Source organism: Ailuropoda melanoleuca, chromosome 5, assembly GCF_002007445.2.
Source record: "Ailuropoda melanoleuca isolate Jingjing chromosome 5, ASM200744v2, whole genome shotgun sequence".
Taxonomy (NCBI): Eukaryota; Metazoa; Chordata; class Mammalia; order Carnivora; family Ursidae; genus Ailuropoda; species Ailuropoda melanoleuca.
Genome location: NC_048222.1, coordinates 75,555,762 through 75,573,470, shown reverse-complemented (window position 1 = coordinate 75,573,470; position 17,709 = coordinate 75,555,762). Strand labels below are relative to the sequence as shown.

General features: G+C 47.8%; 1 protein-coding gene across 4 annotated transcripts in view; it reads left to right on the top strand.

The window, feature by feature from the left end:
• SLC39A14 (solute carrier family 39 member 14) overlaps window positions 1-16,276 on the top strand; it is a 45,850-nt gene extending 29,574 nt beyond the window's left edge. For 2 of the 4 annotated variants that reach the window (XM_002914774.4, XM_011219161.3), the window contains exons 2-9: window positions 1,055-1,332; window positions 3,508-3,694; window positions 6,591-6,760; window positions 8,718-8,840; window positions 9,604-9,792; window positions 9,920-10,127; window positions 11,321-11,505; window positions 13,155-16,276. In XM_002914774.4, coding sequence (XP_002914820.1) covers window positions 1,069-1,332; window positions 3,508-3,694; window positions 6,591-6,760; window positions 8,718-8,840; window positions 9,604-9,792; window positions 9,920-10,127; window positions 11,321-11,505; window positions 13,155-13,301 — 1,473 coding nt within the window. In that variant the 5' untranslated portion in view covers window positions 1,055-1,068 and the 3' untranslated portion in view covers window positions 13,302-16,276. Of the gene's footprint in view, window positions 1-1,054; window positions 1,333-3,507; window positions 3,695-4,425; window positions 4,596-6,590; window positions 6,761-8,717; window positions 8,841-9,603; window positions 9,793-9,919; window positions 10,128-11,320; window positions 11,506-13,154 lie in introns of all 4 variants that reach the window. The other 2 variants (XM_034661285.1, XM_034661286.1) reach the window with 2 other exon arrangements.
• The last annotated feature ends 1,433 nt before the right edge of the window (window positions 16,277-17,709 follow it).

The following is a 17,709-nucleotide window of genomic DNA, read 5'->3' as shown; positions in this document are numbered from 1 at the left end:
GTTGTAGTTTCGTTTTTGGTTTTGGTGTGTTTTTTGTTTTTTATTTTAATTTTTTTTAAAAGATTTTATTTATTCATTTGAGAGAGAGAGCACAAGCAGGGGGAGAGGGAGAGGGAGAAGCAGACTCCCCGCTGTGCTGGGAGCCAGGCCTGGGGCTCAATCCCAAGACCTGGAGATCATGACCCAAGCCAAAGGCAGACGCTCAACCATCTGAGCCACCCAGGCGCCCCTTTGTTTGTTTCTTAAAGATTTTATTTATTTATTTCAGAGAGAGAAAGTGTGCACACGCAAGGGAGCACAAGCATGAGCAGGGGGAGGGGCTGAAGGAGAAGCAGATACTCAGCTGAGCAGGGAGCCAGGTCTCCATCCCCCGACCCTGGGATCATGACCTGAGCCGAAGGCAGATGCTTAATCGCTTAACTGACTGAGCCAGCCAGTAACCCCTGTTTTTGTTTGTTTTTAAGACAACTTTTTATTTTGGAGCATTTCCAACATAGAAAAGTATAATAGTATAGGTGTGCCTGGCTGGGTCAGTCGGCGGAGCATGGGACTCAGAGTTGTTAAGTTCAAGCCCCACGTTGTGTGTAGAGCTTACTTTAAAAAGATTAGAATAGTATAATAAATTCCCATTCACCCATCAAGCATTTTCATGAGTTCCTAACTCATGCCTGGTCTTGTCTATCTATGGTCCCGGTGCAAATACCCCCTCCTTTGTTATTTTGAAGCAAATTCCAGATGAGATATCTTTTAATCTGTGATTATTTCAGTGTCTCTAAAAGATACTCTTTAACCATAATCACAGTTGTTTTACTTTTTAATTTTTAAATTTAGTCAAATCCGTTGAATTTGTCCTTTCATTATTTTTTTTTTCCATGCTTTGAAAAGAAGGGCTTTTCTCAAAAACTTGGCAGAGGCGTTAAGAGAAGGGTGAAGAGTCAGAGGGGAGAGGAGGCTGTCTGGAGCGAGGCTGCCAGGTCCCGTGCGTCTGGTGGGGAAGCTGGAGGAGAGGGTGGGTTTCTGGAGCCTCTCACTCACCTGCTTTTCCTTCTTGCAGGCTTATTTGACACCATGACGCTGCTCCACCTAGCCTTCCCTAACTGCTTCCTGTTGACCTGGGTCAGCTTATGGAGTGCTGTTCCTGAAGCTCACGCTGTGTCCACGGGGACACCAGGCATCAGTGCGGCCTTTTTCCTGCAGGACCTCCTGCATCGCTACGGGGAGGGTGACAGCCTCACCCTGCAGCAGCTGAAGGCCCTGCTCAACCACCTGGATGTGGGCGTGGGCCGCGACAATGTCACCCAGCCCATGCACGGACAGAGGAACCTCTCGACGGTAAGGCTCTCAGCTCTGCTGAGCACTGTCTGCCCTCTGAGGGGTCACAGTCTAGTCAGGCATGGGGAGCCCAAGCAACTTGGGGCAGGCGAGCCGTGATGGCAGAGTAGAGGGGCCAAGTCTTCTTCCCCCGTTGTCTGGGTCCCCAGCAGCGCCTCCTGTCCTTCCACATGGCTGTTTTGAAGTCCTGACTGGAGAGATCAGTCAGCGGGGATTTTCAGCCCTCCATGGGCTTCCTCCCAGCTGCCCTGGGATCACCTGCAGGCAAGCCAGAGCTCCCAGGACAGCTGGCATGTCTCACAGGGTTTACAGGTTATAAAGCCCCTTGCCTGCAGTCACAGGCGAAGCCTCACTCCCTCCAGGTGTAGGTGGAAAGTCTATTTAAAAGGAAATGCCAAGGGTCCCACAGCGAGTTCCTGGACAGTGTAGGACTAAGACCTAAGTCCTTTGGCTTCTGGTTCTTTGTTCTTCCATGTCATCTTGGCTAATCGTAGTTTGAGGCTATTTGTGGCAGCCAAATGTAAGTCAGCCAGCAATGTCTTTATATATCTGCTTTGTTCCTGTGCTGAGTGCTGTGAGAAATAGAGAAAAATGAGTCATGGTGAAGAGTTTGCTGTCAAGATGGAGAGCTTACCCAACTGAGGACACAGTTCTCTGATAATAAAGTGGAGTGTTAGGGGCGCCTGGGTGGCTCAGTCGGTTGAGCGTCCAACTCTTGCTTTCTGCTTTGGTCATGATCTTGGGGTCATGGGAGGGGCCATGGGCTTGAGCCCTGCTTTGGGCTCCGTGCTTGGTGGGGAGTCTATTGAGATTCTCCTCCTCTCTGCCCCTCTCCCCGCTCTCTCGTTCTCTCTCTCTAAAATGAATAAATCTTTTTTAAAAAATGAAGTGTTACATGCTGTGGGTTGGACAGTCTTCATAGGGTTCAGGGACGAGGGAGGAGTGAGGTGTCTGCTTGAGTAAGCAAGGAAGGTTTGTGGGATAGGTGCCCAGGGACTTCATCTTGAAGGATGGAAAGGTCATGTGGCCAAGGGACCGCGCAGCCTGGGTGCAGAGCCACAGGTGTGCGGTAATGTCGGAGTTGGGGAGAAGGCTGCCCTCACAGGCTCATGCAGAGTGACCCCAGAGGGCCTCCTGGCACAGCGGCAGTATCTCGGGGTCGCTGGAGTCCAGCTCTCTGCTTTGTAGGCCCAGAAGCTCTCACTTGTCAGCACACCCAAAGGGCTGTTAGGGACTGACCCATGTTAAACCAACCCAGATAAAGACTGATGTGTCAGTGTATGAAGTATAATTAGAAGTAAAACTGCGGTGTTTCATAAGAACGGTATGTGAGAACCACTGACCTAACGCCTCCCAAGAGGACTGAGCGTTCACATCCTCTACCGGCCCTTACATTCTCCACGGTAGACTGAATCTTTAGATTTTCCTTCCTTCCTCGCCTAATCTCTGTCAATACATTCTTCAGCCTGGGGTCAATACTGCATACATGGTCATGGGGACTGATGTTCCTCTTTAGGTGCCAGAGCTCAGTAGCTCTGGAGAAGTATCTGGAATATGCATTTTTTTTTTAAAGATTTTATTTATTTATTTGACAGAGATAGAGACAGCCAGCGAGAGAGGGAACACAAGCAGGGGGAGTGGGAGAGGAAGAAGCAGGCTCATAGTGGAGGAGCCTGATGTGGGGCTCGATCCCATAACGCCGGGATCACGCCCTGAGCCGAAGGCAGACGCTTAACGACTGTGCCACCCAGGCGCCCCTGGAATATGCATTTTAATGTACTAACTCCTCAGGCTATTGTGATGTGCAGGTAGATTTGGTATCTGCATGAAGCTGTATCTTCAGGTATGCAAATAGAGGCATGTTTTCCAAAACCACACCCTGGTCACAAAGACTGGAATTCAGGTGTTCGCAGACCTTGTGGGCAGCCAGGTACTAATGGGTGTGTGTAAGGTGTGTGACTTGCACTGGGTGACTGATCGCTGAGATTATTTATCAGTTTTCCAAGTTTAGGGACCACCTTGCTCTCATCCCTAGAGATGGGTCTACAGACCCCCCAGGATTTGGACAGGTTCCATCTTTGTTTTCTCCTCTTGAAAGCCTGAGTCGGTTGCTGCAAGGGTTGAGATGTGATTTTGGGTTCTGAGAGGCTTCCTGCCTCTCCCCCTTTGTCTCAGTGCTTTAGTTCTGGAGACCTCTTTGCTGCCCACAACTTGAGCAACCAGTCACGGATTGGAAGGATTGAGCTCCAGGAGTTTTGCCCTACCATCCTCCAGCAGCTGGATTCCCGAGCCTGCTCCTCTGAGAACCAGGAGAACGAGGAGGATGAGCAGACGGAAGAGGGAAAGCCAAGCGCCATTGAAGGTGAGCAGGGACAGGGACGCTGGGACCCGTGCTGTTCACGGAAGATCTAACCATTGAGCAGCTCATCAATACCGGGGGAGTGGATTAGAGGGGTGACGATGCTGGTGTTTTCCGACTTCCACGACTGCTGTGGCGTATTGTGGGACTGGGTGGCGTGGCTGGTGAACTCAGTGCTGGGCTTTTGAACCAGCCCGTGGATGTGTTTGGGGTGGTTTTTTTTGCCTCTTTTTCATTTTTGTTCTCATTTATCTAGAAGGGACTAATGCCTCGGTGTTTCAGTTTGGCTGCCCTTGGCTCCCCTCCTCCTTTCCCCCGCCCTGCCCAGTACCTGTGCCCCAGCCACCAGGGACTGCCCATGGCTGAGTGTCCGTGACTCCCGCGGGCCTGCAGTGCCCTTCTGAAATCCCGCTGCCCACCCCTTGGTACCTAGCATGTGCGGCCTGCATGATGCTCGTTGCTTCCTGTTGTCATCACTCCCCCCTGGTTTTTAAACTTTCCTGTTGTTTTCACCTGCCTCTCTGTCGAAAAGGTAAGCTTTTTTTGGTAGCAACTTCACTGTGTTGTTTGTAGGCTTCCCCACAGCACCCAGACAGAGATGGACTCCAGTCGGTACTGCCGGGTTGGTGTTTTCTGCCCTGATCATAGCTGAATTCTGAACGGGCCACCCCAGGCACCAAGAACACCCCCACCCTCAGTAATGGAGGCCCTCGTCTGTTCTTGTTCCTCCACAGTGTGGGGCTTTGGCTTCCTCAGTGTTTCACTGATTAACCTGGCCTCTCTCCTGGGAGTCCTCGTCCTGCCATGCACGGAGAAAGCATTTTTCAGCCGTGTGCTCACATACTTCATCGCCCTGTCCATTGGAACGCTGCTCTCTAACGCGCTCTTCCAGCTCATCCCAGAGGTGCAGTAGAACAGAACTCGTGCGTTCTCTCTCCCTGGCGGCTGGCTGCTGCGCCGCCCCCGCCTGACGGCCCCGCCCCCACCCATGTCCCAAGGCACCTGACAGCTGCCACCTGGAAAATTCACTTCTCCCTCATATCAGGGGGCACAAATATGACTTCTAACTCTGGATCTCAAGGGTCTTTTCTTGCTCCTGGGGCACCCAGGTTGGCCTGTGGCCTCTTCAGGTGATGTCAGATGCAAGGCTCTCCCTATTTGCCCTCCCTGTCGCAGATCTCTTAGCCTCCCTTCCCCGGTCCCTGCCTCCCCAGAGCCCAGCTTGCAGGGCTCAGGAGCAGCGCTGCAGCTGGTGGTTGCTGTCCAAGCCCTGGTACTCCATACCCACTCTGTTAGAAGCAGAGGCCCTGGCAGTACTCAGGTGTGGCCACCAGAGATCACCCATGTGGAAGGAGGTGGAAGGAAAAGAGGCTACCAACTGATTGATAGAATTAGGCTCAAAAGCAAGTGATCCTTTTTTTTTCAAGTAGGCCATAACTCTAGCATAGAGAGCCAAACAGAACAAAAACTATTTAACAAAAACAAACGAAACTAAAATTGCAAGACAAAGGAAAGGGCACCCACCTTGCATCTTGACTTTTTCCTGGGATAGGACTGACTGCCTGGCGCCCTTACTTGACTGTTTTGAAATATTTGTTAATTTTGCTTTTTAATTGTGACTACTGAGGAGCTAAAAAATAAGACCCAAGTTGACGGTCGTCCCACTTTGTCAGCTCACACAGGGCTATGCCCATGCAGTAGGGGTGACTTGTGTGTGGACCTCCTTTGGGAACAGAGGCGGCTGCCTTTCATAAAAAGAGCCCATGTCAGTGGCTGCCCAGCCTTTCCCAGTCGAAAGACTCTTACCCAGAAGAGATATCGATGGGGTGCCCAGGCCTTGCCTGTTCCTTCTAAATGAGAGACGAAATCTGGTTTAAGAGAACCATCTCAATGTTATCTCAAAATCCCACATGAATCTAACAAGCACTTCTCACGGGAGACCTCATCTTGGGCTTTTTTTTTTTTCAGCTCCAGAAATTGAGTTTATTAATTCTTTAAAGATTTGAAATAAAATGCTGTATTGCCTGTTGAATGGGAACATAATAATTCTACGTGCTCCGCCCCTGTGACTCATAGGGGCGTGCCTTGTCCTGGCTCCATTTCATCCTACCTGGAGTGTGGGACCCTGGGAAATGACAGAGGAAATATTTTTTTGTGACAAGGTGACCTTGGAACTCTGTCCTCTATGCTGGAGCGCTCTCAGAGCAAATGGAAACAACTTGGGAGAAAAAAACAAAACAAAAAACCCTGAGAAGTTAAGAAACTGAATTTGATGGGCCTTGGGTTTGCCTGTTCATCCCGCTGCCCTGCACATCTGACTGTGTTGAATCTTGCACCAGCCAGGCCTAGTCCAGGTGGTACTGGATGTGTCTGTACAGTGTGGTCTGGATGTGAAAAGCAAACACGGCAGCACAATGAGCTTTCTTTGTCCCCCTGATCTTGTTTCCTATTAAAGGCAGAGCCCTTGAGTCTAAAGTCTGCCCTGGGCAGCCTGTGGATAGGCATGAGCACACCTCTGCTGTGTGACGAGGCTCGCCCCGCCCTGTAGCCACACCAGCTGGCAGGTGCGCCCCCAGGTGTCCCTTGGGCCACCAAAGGCAACAACTGGGGCAGGAGCCATGGGGTTCCAAGGCCACCTTGAATTCCTCCTCGTTTCTTCTGAACTGATTGAAGGAAATTTCATCAGACTTGAATCACTAACAAATTTTCTGTTTCTCTCTCCCTCCCTACTTGTCTCTCTGATTTTTCTTTTTTGTTTCCTTTTTAATATCCACCCAAACCGCCCTCATTGCCTCCCCGTCCTTCCCACCCCATGTTTCCCCTAAATGGTGGTTGCTGTGAAACGGGGCACTTGCCCTTCTCCCTGTCCTGGGTGGGGCTGGCTCTCCCCCAACGGCAGTGTGGGGATATGGTCTCCTCTGTGTGACCGTCATCTCCCTCTGCTCCCTCATGGGGGCCAGCGTGGTGCCCTTCATGAAGAAGACTTTTTACAAGAGGCTGCTGCTCTACTTCATAGCTCTGGCGATTGGAACCCTCTACTCCAACGCCCTCTTCCAGCTCATCCCCGAGGTATGACAAGCCAGGGCTTTCTCACACAGGAGCATGCCAGTCTCTGAGGGTGGGACTGCAGGGCACAGTGGGAGAACCCTCCACTTCGACACAAGGCATACGTAGGAAGGAGGTTCTTTTCTTTTGGAAAATAAAGCTGAGATTGAGCCGCAACTGAGGAGAGGCCACATAGCATAGGTTCGGGAACTGGGCTGGGATCCCAGCTCCACCTTCAACAAGTTTCAGGGACCTTGGGCAAATCACTGAACCTCTCTGTGCTTCTGTTTCCTCCTGTAAAATAGGGGAGATGATGGTGTTGTGAGGGCTGCGTGAGTTAATACTTGTAAAGCCCTGGGTGCCTAGTACACGCTCTCTAACTGCTGGGTGAAAGGATAGAGTGTAATTAGAACACTTGATGGCTCCCAATTTGGAGCTTGCGGCACACACAGCAAAAACAACAGAATCCATAGGTCTCGATAAAAAGATCTGTTCTCTGCGGGAGGTTGTCTTGGGGCAAAGGTAATCTAAATAAGACAGCCTGGTTCCACATACACGGACGGCACCTTTGTCCCATTGCCTATGTTAACGAGAAAATCTCCATAGAACAGGAGTAGCTTAGTGTTTGTCAAGTCTGGCACGCAGCCTTAGAGAAGCTTCGTCTGAGTTGGTTTAATCCCTGCAGTGGTCCCACTCATGACAGTAAGCAGGAGGCGTCTCCTTGTAGGTGGTCTTACAGGCCTGGGCAGAGCCAGAGTTGAAGCACAAAGATGATGCTTACGTTTTCTAAGATGTAGTTTTGTGTCTTCTTAGTGGATTCATAGATCAACTGATGTCTAGAGAACAAGTAATGTTTTACCCATTTAACAGAAAACAAGAGCACATATGCTGGAGGCCGGGTTTCATAACGCCTAGTGCCATGCTTTTGTACTCTGCCATCTTTGTGGCTTTTTGTGGAGAACTGTTAGTTGACGGTTTCACTCCACTCTTCTTAAGATGATTTGTCTCTCCTGGAAAGACGGCCTGTGTGTCTCATTACTACTCTAGAACTTGACCTTTACATCTCTGAGGAAACTATACAAGCAAGTAGAGATGCAATTTGCCTGTTTAAAACAGAAAGAAAAAACACTCACCTTTCAAGTAGCCCAGAGTTCCTGGTACTTAGGATCACTTTCATCTTTGACCTGTTCGTGAGAAGGCTGATTTATTCAAGAGGCTTGTTTCCTGTCAGAAGATGGAGCAGGTCACCGGCCCGTTTCCCAAGGCCTCACCACAAATCAGGAGCAGGAGTGTGGAATTCTCCTGATTCCTGCTCCAGTCCTCTTCCCAGTAGATTCTTTTTTCCCCTCAGGATCAGTGAAGTTTCCAGAAATAGCCCAAAACAAACCCCCACCCCCAAATTGACATGTGCAGTAGCACAGTCTGCTTTCTTGGCTTTGTGGTCACCGGGAGGTCTGTGGTCAGGAAGATGCCGCAATTCTTACTATTTAATTGGGGAATGGATTTCCCATTTTAGAAAGTGTAATTATACCATCTCTCTTTGTGTTTATAGGCAGATCAGCCAGGGACATCAGATAACGATGAAAATAAACATAAGCATCTTCTTAAGTATGGAGTTTGTGGGCAGATTCTGCCCTTGGAGCAAAGCACCAGGAAAAATGAAGACAGAGTCTTTACTAAAAGTGGAAAACCATATCCAAGGCTGTTCTTCCTGAGAGTAAAATTCTGAAGAGAATTTATCTTTTGCATCAGAAAATAAGCTAGAGAGAACCTTACAGGCCTGATGATGTGGCATGAGGGCAAGTCAGGGGTTCAGTTTTGCTGGAAAGGGAAGGAAGTGGTAGGTGGCAGAGCTTATCCCAGTGAGTACGTCTCTTTCCTTTCCTAGAATCAAGGAAGTGGTTAAGAGATGAGAGGGGACCCGTGAAGAATTTTTTTTTTTTTATTTTCTTAAACTCATTTTGTTTTCCTGGGTCCACAGGCTTTTGGCTTCAACCCTCTGGAAGATTATTATGTCTCCAAGTCTGCAGTGGTGTTTGGGGGCTTTTATCTTTTCTTTTTCACAGAGAAGATCTTGAAGATGCTTCTTAAGCAGAAAAATGAGGTGAGGCCTAATTGTTGGGAAAGGCGGTGCTTCTAGGGGAAGCATCCATCCTAGAAACCTTTGTGTGTCTCGGTAGTGGGGTTATCTGAGCAACGGTGCAGTGAACTTACCTGCTGTTCCCACTTCCCACCCCCCACCCCCGCTGTGGACAGATTTCAGGAGTAGATCTCCCATGTCACCTCACGAGGATGTTAGCAAAGGGTGAGGACAGACCAGAAACCAGATCCGGCCTGTGTGCCTTTTGCTAGGCAGCAATTTCTCCTCTTGTTTCATTAGAGATCAGTTCTTTAATATACCTTTTGTACCTGTAAGAGGTGAGGGAGGGGCTCCATACATAGAGTCATTGGGTAGGAAGTACCACCACAAAGAAGCTGGATGCTCACTGCAGTAGAGCTCCAAAAAGGTGTCTTTGGTGCCTGGCATGCAGTTATCCTCTAAAGAGCTGAGGAATGGAATCAGATTAGCCATTGCAAAGGAGCAGCTGTAAACCTTCCCGGCAGGGCCACCTTGCTGGAAGGAGTGTTGGCCCTGAGGTCGTCACTGCTTTGATTTCTGTCCTTCACCAAGCCCTTCCATTCACCTTGGTTCAGCTTTCTACAACAGCTTTCCCTAGTTTTCTGTGTGTATTGCCTGTTTGTGTTTTCTCTGATGGTGGGAATGAGGAGGTCTTCCCAGTGCTGGGAGCACCTTCCCCAAGTGAGTGCTCAGGAAGCTTGGTGGTTCGGGTGAGTGTCATGCTGATCCCTCCTGGTGGTCCCTCCAGCATCATCATGGACATAGCCATTATGCCTCTGAGACGCTTCCTTCCAAGAAGGACCAGGAGGAGGGGGTGACTGAGAAGCTGCAGAATGGGGATCTGGACCACATGATTCCTCAGCACTGCAGCAGCGAGCTGGATGGGAAGGCCCCTGTGATGGATGAGAAGGTCATCGTGGGCTCACTCTCCGTCCAGGTCAGTGGGCCATCTGCTGTTGGGTGGGAGCCTTTAACTAGTAAGGGCCTTGATGGCTCAGGTCTACCTTGAAAGGTCCATCCTCCACTCTTTGACTTGGGGGCCATGGGGGTGGACTCTCTTGTAGGACCTGCAGGCTTCCCAGAGTGCCTGTTACTGGCTGAAAGGCATCCGCTACTCTCATATCGGCACTCTGGCCTGGATGATCACCCTGAGTGACGGCCTCCACAATTTCATCGATGGCTTGGCTATCGGTGCCTCCTTCACCGTGTCTGTTTTCCAAGGTATCAGTACCTCAGTGGCCATTCTCTGTGAGGAGTTCCCACATGAGCTGGGTAAGTGTGCTGGCACTGCGCCATCCCTGGTTCACCTGCGCTGCCATGGTTGTTGGCACAACCCCTTCCTATGTCTGGCCCCCTCCCCGCCCCCGGACTTCAGAATGTTATTGTGATTAACACATTCTGTGTGCTCTGTGAAATCTTAACCACTAATTCTTAACAGTTGAAATAATAATTGAAATTGATCATTGAAAATGATGGAGATTTTTAAGATTTTATTTATTTATTTTAGAAAGAGAGTGCTGGGGGTGGGGGAGCAGAGGGAGAGGGAGAGAGAGAATCTCAAGCAGAGCTCAACATGGGGCTGGATCCCAGGACCCCGAGATCATGACCTGAGCCAAAATCAAGAGTTGGATGCTTAACCAACTGAGCCACCTAAGCACACCAGAAATGATGGAGATTTTCATAGGGGTGTTTCCTTGTAGCCCCATATCCTGTGGCTCAGTTTCCTCACCTCTAAAATGGGGTTAATAATAATGTTTCGTAGCTTTTTCATGAGAATTAAAGGAACAAAAACTGAAAAGGACTCGCTATGTGCCATACAGTATTCTAAGTGTTCAGTATAGGTTCTCTCTCTCTTTTCCTCTCTCTCCTTTTTTTTTTTTTTAAGGTTATATCTTACATCCTATTAATCTTCCAAAAGTTGAGATATCTGTTAGAGGTCAGGTGGGTGGAAGAAGTAGATGAACCAGGAGTTAGGAGGTCCTTAGTTTTATCAGAGCAAGAGTGTGAAAGGCCCAGACTGCCGAAGGCCAAGAGATTCAAGGTCAAGTCCTGGAATTGACTATTTACTGGCTTGTGACTTTGGGCAAATTATTTAACTTCTCTCAGTCTCACTTCTGTTTCCTGAAAATACCATTCAGTGTAGTTGTGAGGAAAGAAGCTCCTTCTATTTCATCATCCATCAAAACAGCAGTGAGGCTATTGCTAGTGGCTTATCTGAGTTGAAAATCTTGTGCGTTATTTTCAGTGTCAGGCTGGAAATTCAGGGCTAGTTTTGTAAATGAGACAGCTCCTAGACGTAAAGAGGAGGGGTGCCTTAGACTTGTCATTGCGATCTCAGGTCCGAGGTTGCCCTGATTGTTCACCCAGAGGTTATGTGTAGTGGAAGCAGTTTGTCCTTGCAGTGTTCTCTGTCTGTGACCTAGCGTAACTCTTCCACGCCCTTCCCTCTTGTTGTCCCACCTTAGGAGACTTTGTCATCCTGCTCAATGCCGGGATGAGTATCCAGCAGGCTCTCTTCTTCAACTTCCTTTCTGCCTGCTGCTGTTACGTGGGCCTGGCCTTTGGCATCCTGGCTGGCAGCCACTTCTCTGCCAACTGGATCTTTGCACTGGCTGGAGGAATGTTCTTGTATATTGCTCTGGCTGATATGGTAAGTCTCCCATAGTTCATGCCATGTAGGCAAAGTGGGACCGGGTTATTCATTGAACGGGAGGAACTGAGAGGACATGAGTGAGTTTGTTTTTAATAACAGCTCTATTGAGGAATCACATACCACACAATTCATGTATTTAAGTGTATAGTTCAGTGCTTTTTTTTAAAGATTGCTCTTTTTTTTTTTTTTTCATTTGAGACAGAGCAAGAGAGAGAGCATGAGTAGGGGAGAGAGGCAGAGGGAGAGGGAAAAGCAGACTCCCCGCTATCCCGGGAGCCCCACTTGGGGCTCAAACCCAGGATCTGGATATCATGACCTGAACCAAAGGCAGACAGTTAACCATCTGAGGCACTGAGGCGTCCCCCAGTTCAGTGCTTTTTAAGAGGACATATTTTAAAGGACAAAAAACTTACCAGCATGTCTTATTAAAGAAAAGGATTAACCTCAACTCTCCAAAGTCCTCCCTTAAATACTTAAGTATTACAGAATAGATGCGTATAAAAGAAGGAAGGAGGGAAAGGAAACGGACATTGAACATACAATTTTATGTTCAGATTTCCTTTTTTACTTAATATATCCTAGACATTTTTCATGTTGCATGCTCTTTAGAAGCATCCTTTTCAATGGCAGTATTATTTGGTGAGACGATGTACCTTATCCAGAACTCGAATTGCTGGCTCAAAAAGGATGCGTTGAGGTTTGAGGCTTGTAACAGGTGTTGCTGTTCTCGGCAGCGTCTGGCAGCGCTCGTGGTCTCATACCTGCTAACGTTTCGCGTAACCCTTCTAAGTAGCTTCGAATTGGCTAATGAAATACCTGATTGGTTACATCTTTTGTAGAACAGGGTGATTTCTTTTCTTGTTTGTTGACAGGACATGTTCTCTGGCATGTTCACATGAATGATTTCCCATATCCTTTGGAAATAATACTTTTGATGCAATGGTGAGAGTGCTGACCACCATGACCCCTCCTCACTCCCTGGAAACATTTTAGATTCTCTCCTCCTGTGGGGGAGCGCTCCCATGGTGAGGGTAGTCTTCTGCTTGCATTAATCAAATTTGGAGCTGTGCTCATGGTCACCCACGTTGCTGGCCTGCAGCTGGGGTCCTTGAGTCACAGTGATGTCATAGCTCCAGGCTCTGGCTCCCACATAGTGGCTCATTTCCTGAAGACAGGGCAGCGGCATTTTGGTAACAAAAAAAATCTTCTGAAGTGTTTTTCAAGTCCACAAAAAAAAGTTGATTTTTATCAGAGCAGTTATTTTTAGCTAGCATCTACACCTATCCAGGGCTCCATGCACGGATAAATACTTGTTTACCTCTCTTAGTTGAAAAGTAGCCGTAGCCACCTTGGACCACAGCTGGTAAGGCTATTGCTGCTGATTTGTCATTGTGAACGAGTTCTGTCTGATATACATATATGTTAATTATATTGTCTCTCTAGAACGATTATAACATAATGATCTATACCATTACATTGTAACCCTTTATTATATGGTGATTATTGTGTTCAAGTTCTAATCTAAATGTGCTTAGGGCTAGGTGTTATAATGATGATTCAGTGTGACCCGTCTCTCTCACTGAAGTGTCCTACACTGCCCAGGTTGAAAAAGGAACTGCAGCTCTCTGGTTTTTACTCTTTCTCAGTTCCCTGAGATGAATGAGGTGTGCCAAGAGGATGAAAGGAACGGCAGTGTCTTGATCCCCTTTGTCATCCAGAACCTGGGCCTCTTGACTGGCTTCACCATCATGCTGGTCCTCACTATGTATTCAGGACAGATCCAGATTGGGTAGGGCCCTGCCAGGAGCCGGCAGGATTGGAAGTTGGCCCTCCGCCGCCTGGTCCCTGGCCTGAGGACTCGACACCCACGACGCACCTCCGAAGAGGCGGTTGTATTAAAAACTGTGACATGGACTGTACTCTTGCATTCAAATGTCAGCTGTTTTTACACACGCTCTGTCCTAGGAATAAGCTGCCGTGGCAACCAGGCTCTAGGTAGTGCCTCCTTCCCGTCCCCCTTCTTTCTCAGAGTGACCCTGCAACTGGAATGCGGCTTCCTTAGCGGGCAAGCCTCACTTCTTCTCTGGCTACCCTGGCCTCTTTCTCTTAAAACCAGCGCCGACAGATTTTGCGTCCTTGCCCTACAATGCAAAAATACTGCCAGTGCCGTGACTTCGTTAGCAGTATTATTAGGTGAGTCTGTTGTTTCAGGGCCCATGAATCTAAATGTGTGTCCTGGACCTCAGGATGACCCATTTTGAAATAAATTCACCTATTTTTCCAGAGAAAAAGTACAGGAAACAACAATCCCTCCTATTTTTTCAAAGTCTGTCCAGTTGCCTGTTTTCTCAATGAGAACTGAAAGTTGGAACACATCTATAGGGCAAGAGAGGTGGCGAGGATCACCCCAGGCGGGGGGGCGGGGGGGCAGAAGTGCTGGATGATGATGTGGCTGCAGCTGGTGTGTGGTGGCCGAACAGGTGAGCCGGCGCTCCCCGCTGGTGGGCTGCTCGCTCCGCACGGTCAGTCGCCTGGACCACCTCCCCTTTCACATTAATACTGACAGAATGGAAGGCGGAGAATGGAGACCTGCAAGAAATCCGTTGGTTTTGCTGTGATTTCCGCCTCCCCTTCCTCCCCTCTCCCATCTTCTGAGAGACTTTTTATCTGCATCCCTAGAAGCACATTTACAGTCTTGTATCAGAGGGGAGACTACACAAATCCCCCCCCGCCCCGGCCAGCACTTCTGCCGCAAAGTGGCGCATTTCCTCGCAGAATTGGGTGCAGTTCAGGCTCTTCTTAGACACAGGTGGCCGGAAACGGACTCGGTACAGGCACAATGTAGGAGTTAATTGCATAAACAAAAGTACGAGTAATGGAAGTCTGAGATGGAGGATGGGCACTGCAGTGCTTGCTGGACAGGGGCTTCCTGATGAGATGCTGAGTGGGTTTTAGGTTGCCCTTCCTCCCTCACCCCAAGTGAGAAAGGGCGAATCCTGTACTGAACTGACCGTTAATTGCTCTGACCCACTTCAGAGGATGGATTGATAGACTTGTCTTTGAGACTGTAGGCCAGCCCCAGGCACTGTGGAGCCCTCTCCTCAGAACGGTGGCTTCAAGGGGAGCTCATCTCCAGGTTCACTAGGTGAATTGATTTATTATTATCATATTGATAATGTGAGATTCTTTAGCCACTTTGGGGAGCCAGTCTCTCCAGAAGCCTTTCTTCGTGGTGCCCACAGTTGCAGCCCAGGGGCTACGTTCACTAGCTGATTTGTGTGCGTGACTGACGAGTGCTGGTCATGGCCAACACCTGTGAGTTTTTCTGTTCTCACACAGGAAGACTTTCCACTGTACAGTAATTAAAAACCATGTCTATTTTGTGTTTTGGTGTTTTTTTTCTTCTTGGGAAATGGCCCTCAAACCAGGAATAGTCTTGAATAGAGTATGAGCAGGAAAACTGCTGGCGATGCTTCATAAGTTTTTCTCCTTCTCTTGCCTGTTGACTTGGATAGATTTGAGAATGGGCTGAAGAAGAAGGAAAACTTGAGTTCTCAAGATTCTAGAGTAAATATCAGGACTGACTCCTGATAGGATTATGGTCCAATTTTACCAAAGAACCAATTCCTTGAATGTTGGAATCTAACTTTTTATATTATCATTATTTTTATTGTCGTTACTGTTTTAAAACAGTTCTTTGTCTTTTCTGTTTTATTTTTCTCAGTGTCTGACATTGCTTTCAGGAGGTAGTAGCAAATAACACTCAAACCTTGAGACTTTACCAAGACTTTTCTTTCCCTGATTCACATGGCTATATGAAAGTTATAATTTTAGCATTCCCTGTAGACCTGCCATTCCTTACAATACCATTCTTAGAGTAGAATACTAAGTTAGAGTTAGTGGGTCCTAGCTTTAGGAGAAGAGCTTGAAAATGTAATTGTTATCAAATTTAAAAAGTATGAAGTACTAGGGTGCTTTCCCTTTTCATGCACATCTGTATTAAGAACTTTCCTTTCATAGACAGCTGCCTCAAAGGGAAATTCTCTTTAAACCGTAATTGGTCCAGAGGCCAGTCCTGGCTGGAACTTGGTTGGGGTGGAGGCACACGAGTAGTACAGCTGAGTGTCTGTTGCCACTGGCGGCAGATTCGCCTCACGCATTGAACATGTGGCGATTCCCTTTTGACTTTTCAGTATTGGATTTGCTGTTTTAAGCATTGGTACATATTAGAAGTCTGAGACGTAGCAAGTTTTGAGAACTTGTTCACCCCTGGCATTAGCGTCTTCCACGTCTTTCCCCAGGCGACCAGCTCCTAACTGCAGGAGCAGTGACCCAGGAGCGGGGGTTCCGCTGCTTTTTACTCTTGCCCTGGTGGGCAGGTTGCCTTCTGTCCTTGCCCCCAGAGGCGGTTAATATCTTTTGTGTCTAGTGTCAGCGTGGGGCTTTCCCTCATTGGTCCTTCACCCTGGGTTTAAAAGAGAGGGCATCTCTGTTTGGGTATCCTAGGACCTGTCTTTAGTAAGTCCTCTTACAAAGAGATGGTAGTATTCTGGAAGTCTGCTTAAAAACAAAAAGCTGTCTGAGTTTTGCAAAAGAGGTTAGATTTTGTTGTTCATCTTTCCTTTTACAGTTCTGCAGTTCCATCACAGTATTTTTTTAAATAACTCAGGTGTTATGAGGATGAATTAGAAAAGAAAATAACTTATGTGGATGGTAAATGTTTTATTTGTAAGATTCTATAAATAAAGCTATATTCTGTATTGCCGAATCCCAAGTGTGATCTTTTACAGGAATGCGGGTCTAATGGAGCCTGGGGAACACAAGGTGGCGATAGTGTCACACTGACGTCTAAAGCTGTTTTCCTGCTCGGGCACACCCTGGAGAGGGGAATTTAGGCGGAGCCTTCCGTATCATAACCTGCTCACTTTAAAATGACTTAGGGGCACCTGGCTGGCTCAGTTGTTGGAGCATGCGACTCTTCATCTCAGGGTTGTGGGTTTGAGCCCCACGTTGGGAGTAGAGATTACTTAAAAATAAATCTTTTTTAAAAAATGAAAAGAAAATGATTTCTCTTCGATGGAGCCTGTGGCGTCAGTGATGTCGCACACTGCAAGAACCTATCCACGCTGTTCTGCCCGTATACGTCCACGACTTGAATGAAACTTGTGGAGTGCATTCAGTTCCTTTGAACCGCATCTCCTGTATGTCTTACAGGGGGAAATCCTGTCAGGAGACCTAAAATTTTAAACCTGTTCTTATTTCAATTTAGTCCCAGGGCCAGGGGTCAGTTGTTTTCCTTCCACAACAAAAATGAGCAGTAAGGGAAAAGAATTGATGTGATCTTACCACTACTCTAGTGATTCCCAAATGCTTTTTTCGCTGTCCTTCCGTTATTTAGAACTCAAGAGGAGTATGTTAAGTAGCTCATACCGGTCTTCTAAAGTGCGTTAACTAGCTACTATGTGGGGCTACCATCTGCTGGAGTTAAAACGACTGTCCGTTCTCTGGCGTGTGCCGCCTGTGGAGTGCCTTCCCAGGCTGGCATTGGCACCTCCCTGCACGTCCGTCCAGTCCTGGACTTGTGCAGTAATCTGCCTTCATACACTGAGCTCCTCCTGGACGGAGGCCATATCTGGTTTCTTGCTGGGATGTCAGCACCTGCCACACAGGAGGAACGAATGAAGAAAACCAAATGAAATGCCTCAAAGGTCTGCGAAAACAATTCTTTGCCACTGGCAACTGTTTGGAGTTTTTCTGTCTTTGGTGTTGGTTTTGTTTATGGCTTGCTACCTGGCTCTCCTTTATTTAAGTTTCATTTTTTTAAGTAATCTCTGCCCAATGTGGGGCTCAAACTCATGACTGCTGAGCAAACCGGGTGCCCCTGGTCCTCCTTCACTTGGAAGCAAGTTTGAGAGTTGAATTTGTGGTGCATGTAGAACAGAGCTAAGCAAAGTAAACGAGTCCTTCAGGAGGTTAGGACTAAGATCTTAGCCCATTCTTTGTAATGCTCTTAACCAAGTAGGCCACTTAGGACATTTTGGTGGAAGATGAATGCCCTTCTCCTATCACCTTGCTTCAAAAAGCAGACTCTTATGATTCAATGATGCTAAGATCTGATTTGAGCAAAACCCCTTTCAAGAAATAATAAAGACATGGACAATGGGCTTTCGATTTGTGGGAAAACAAAATGTTCGGCTTTTT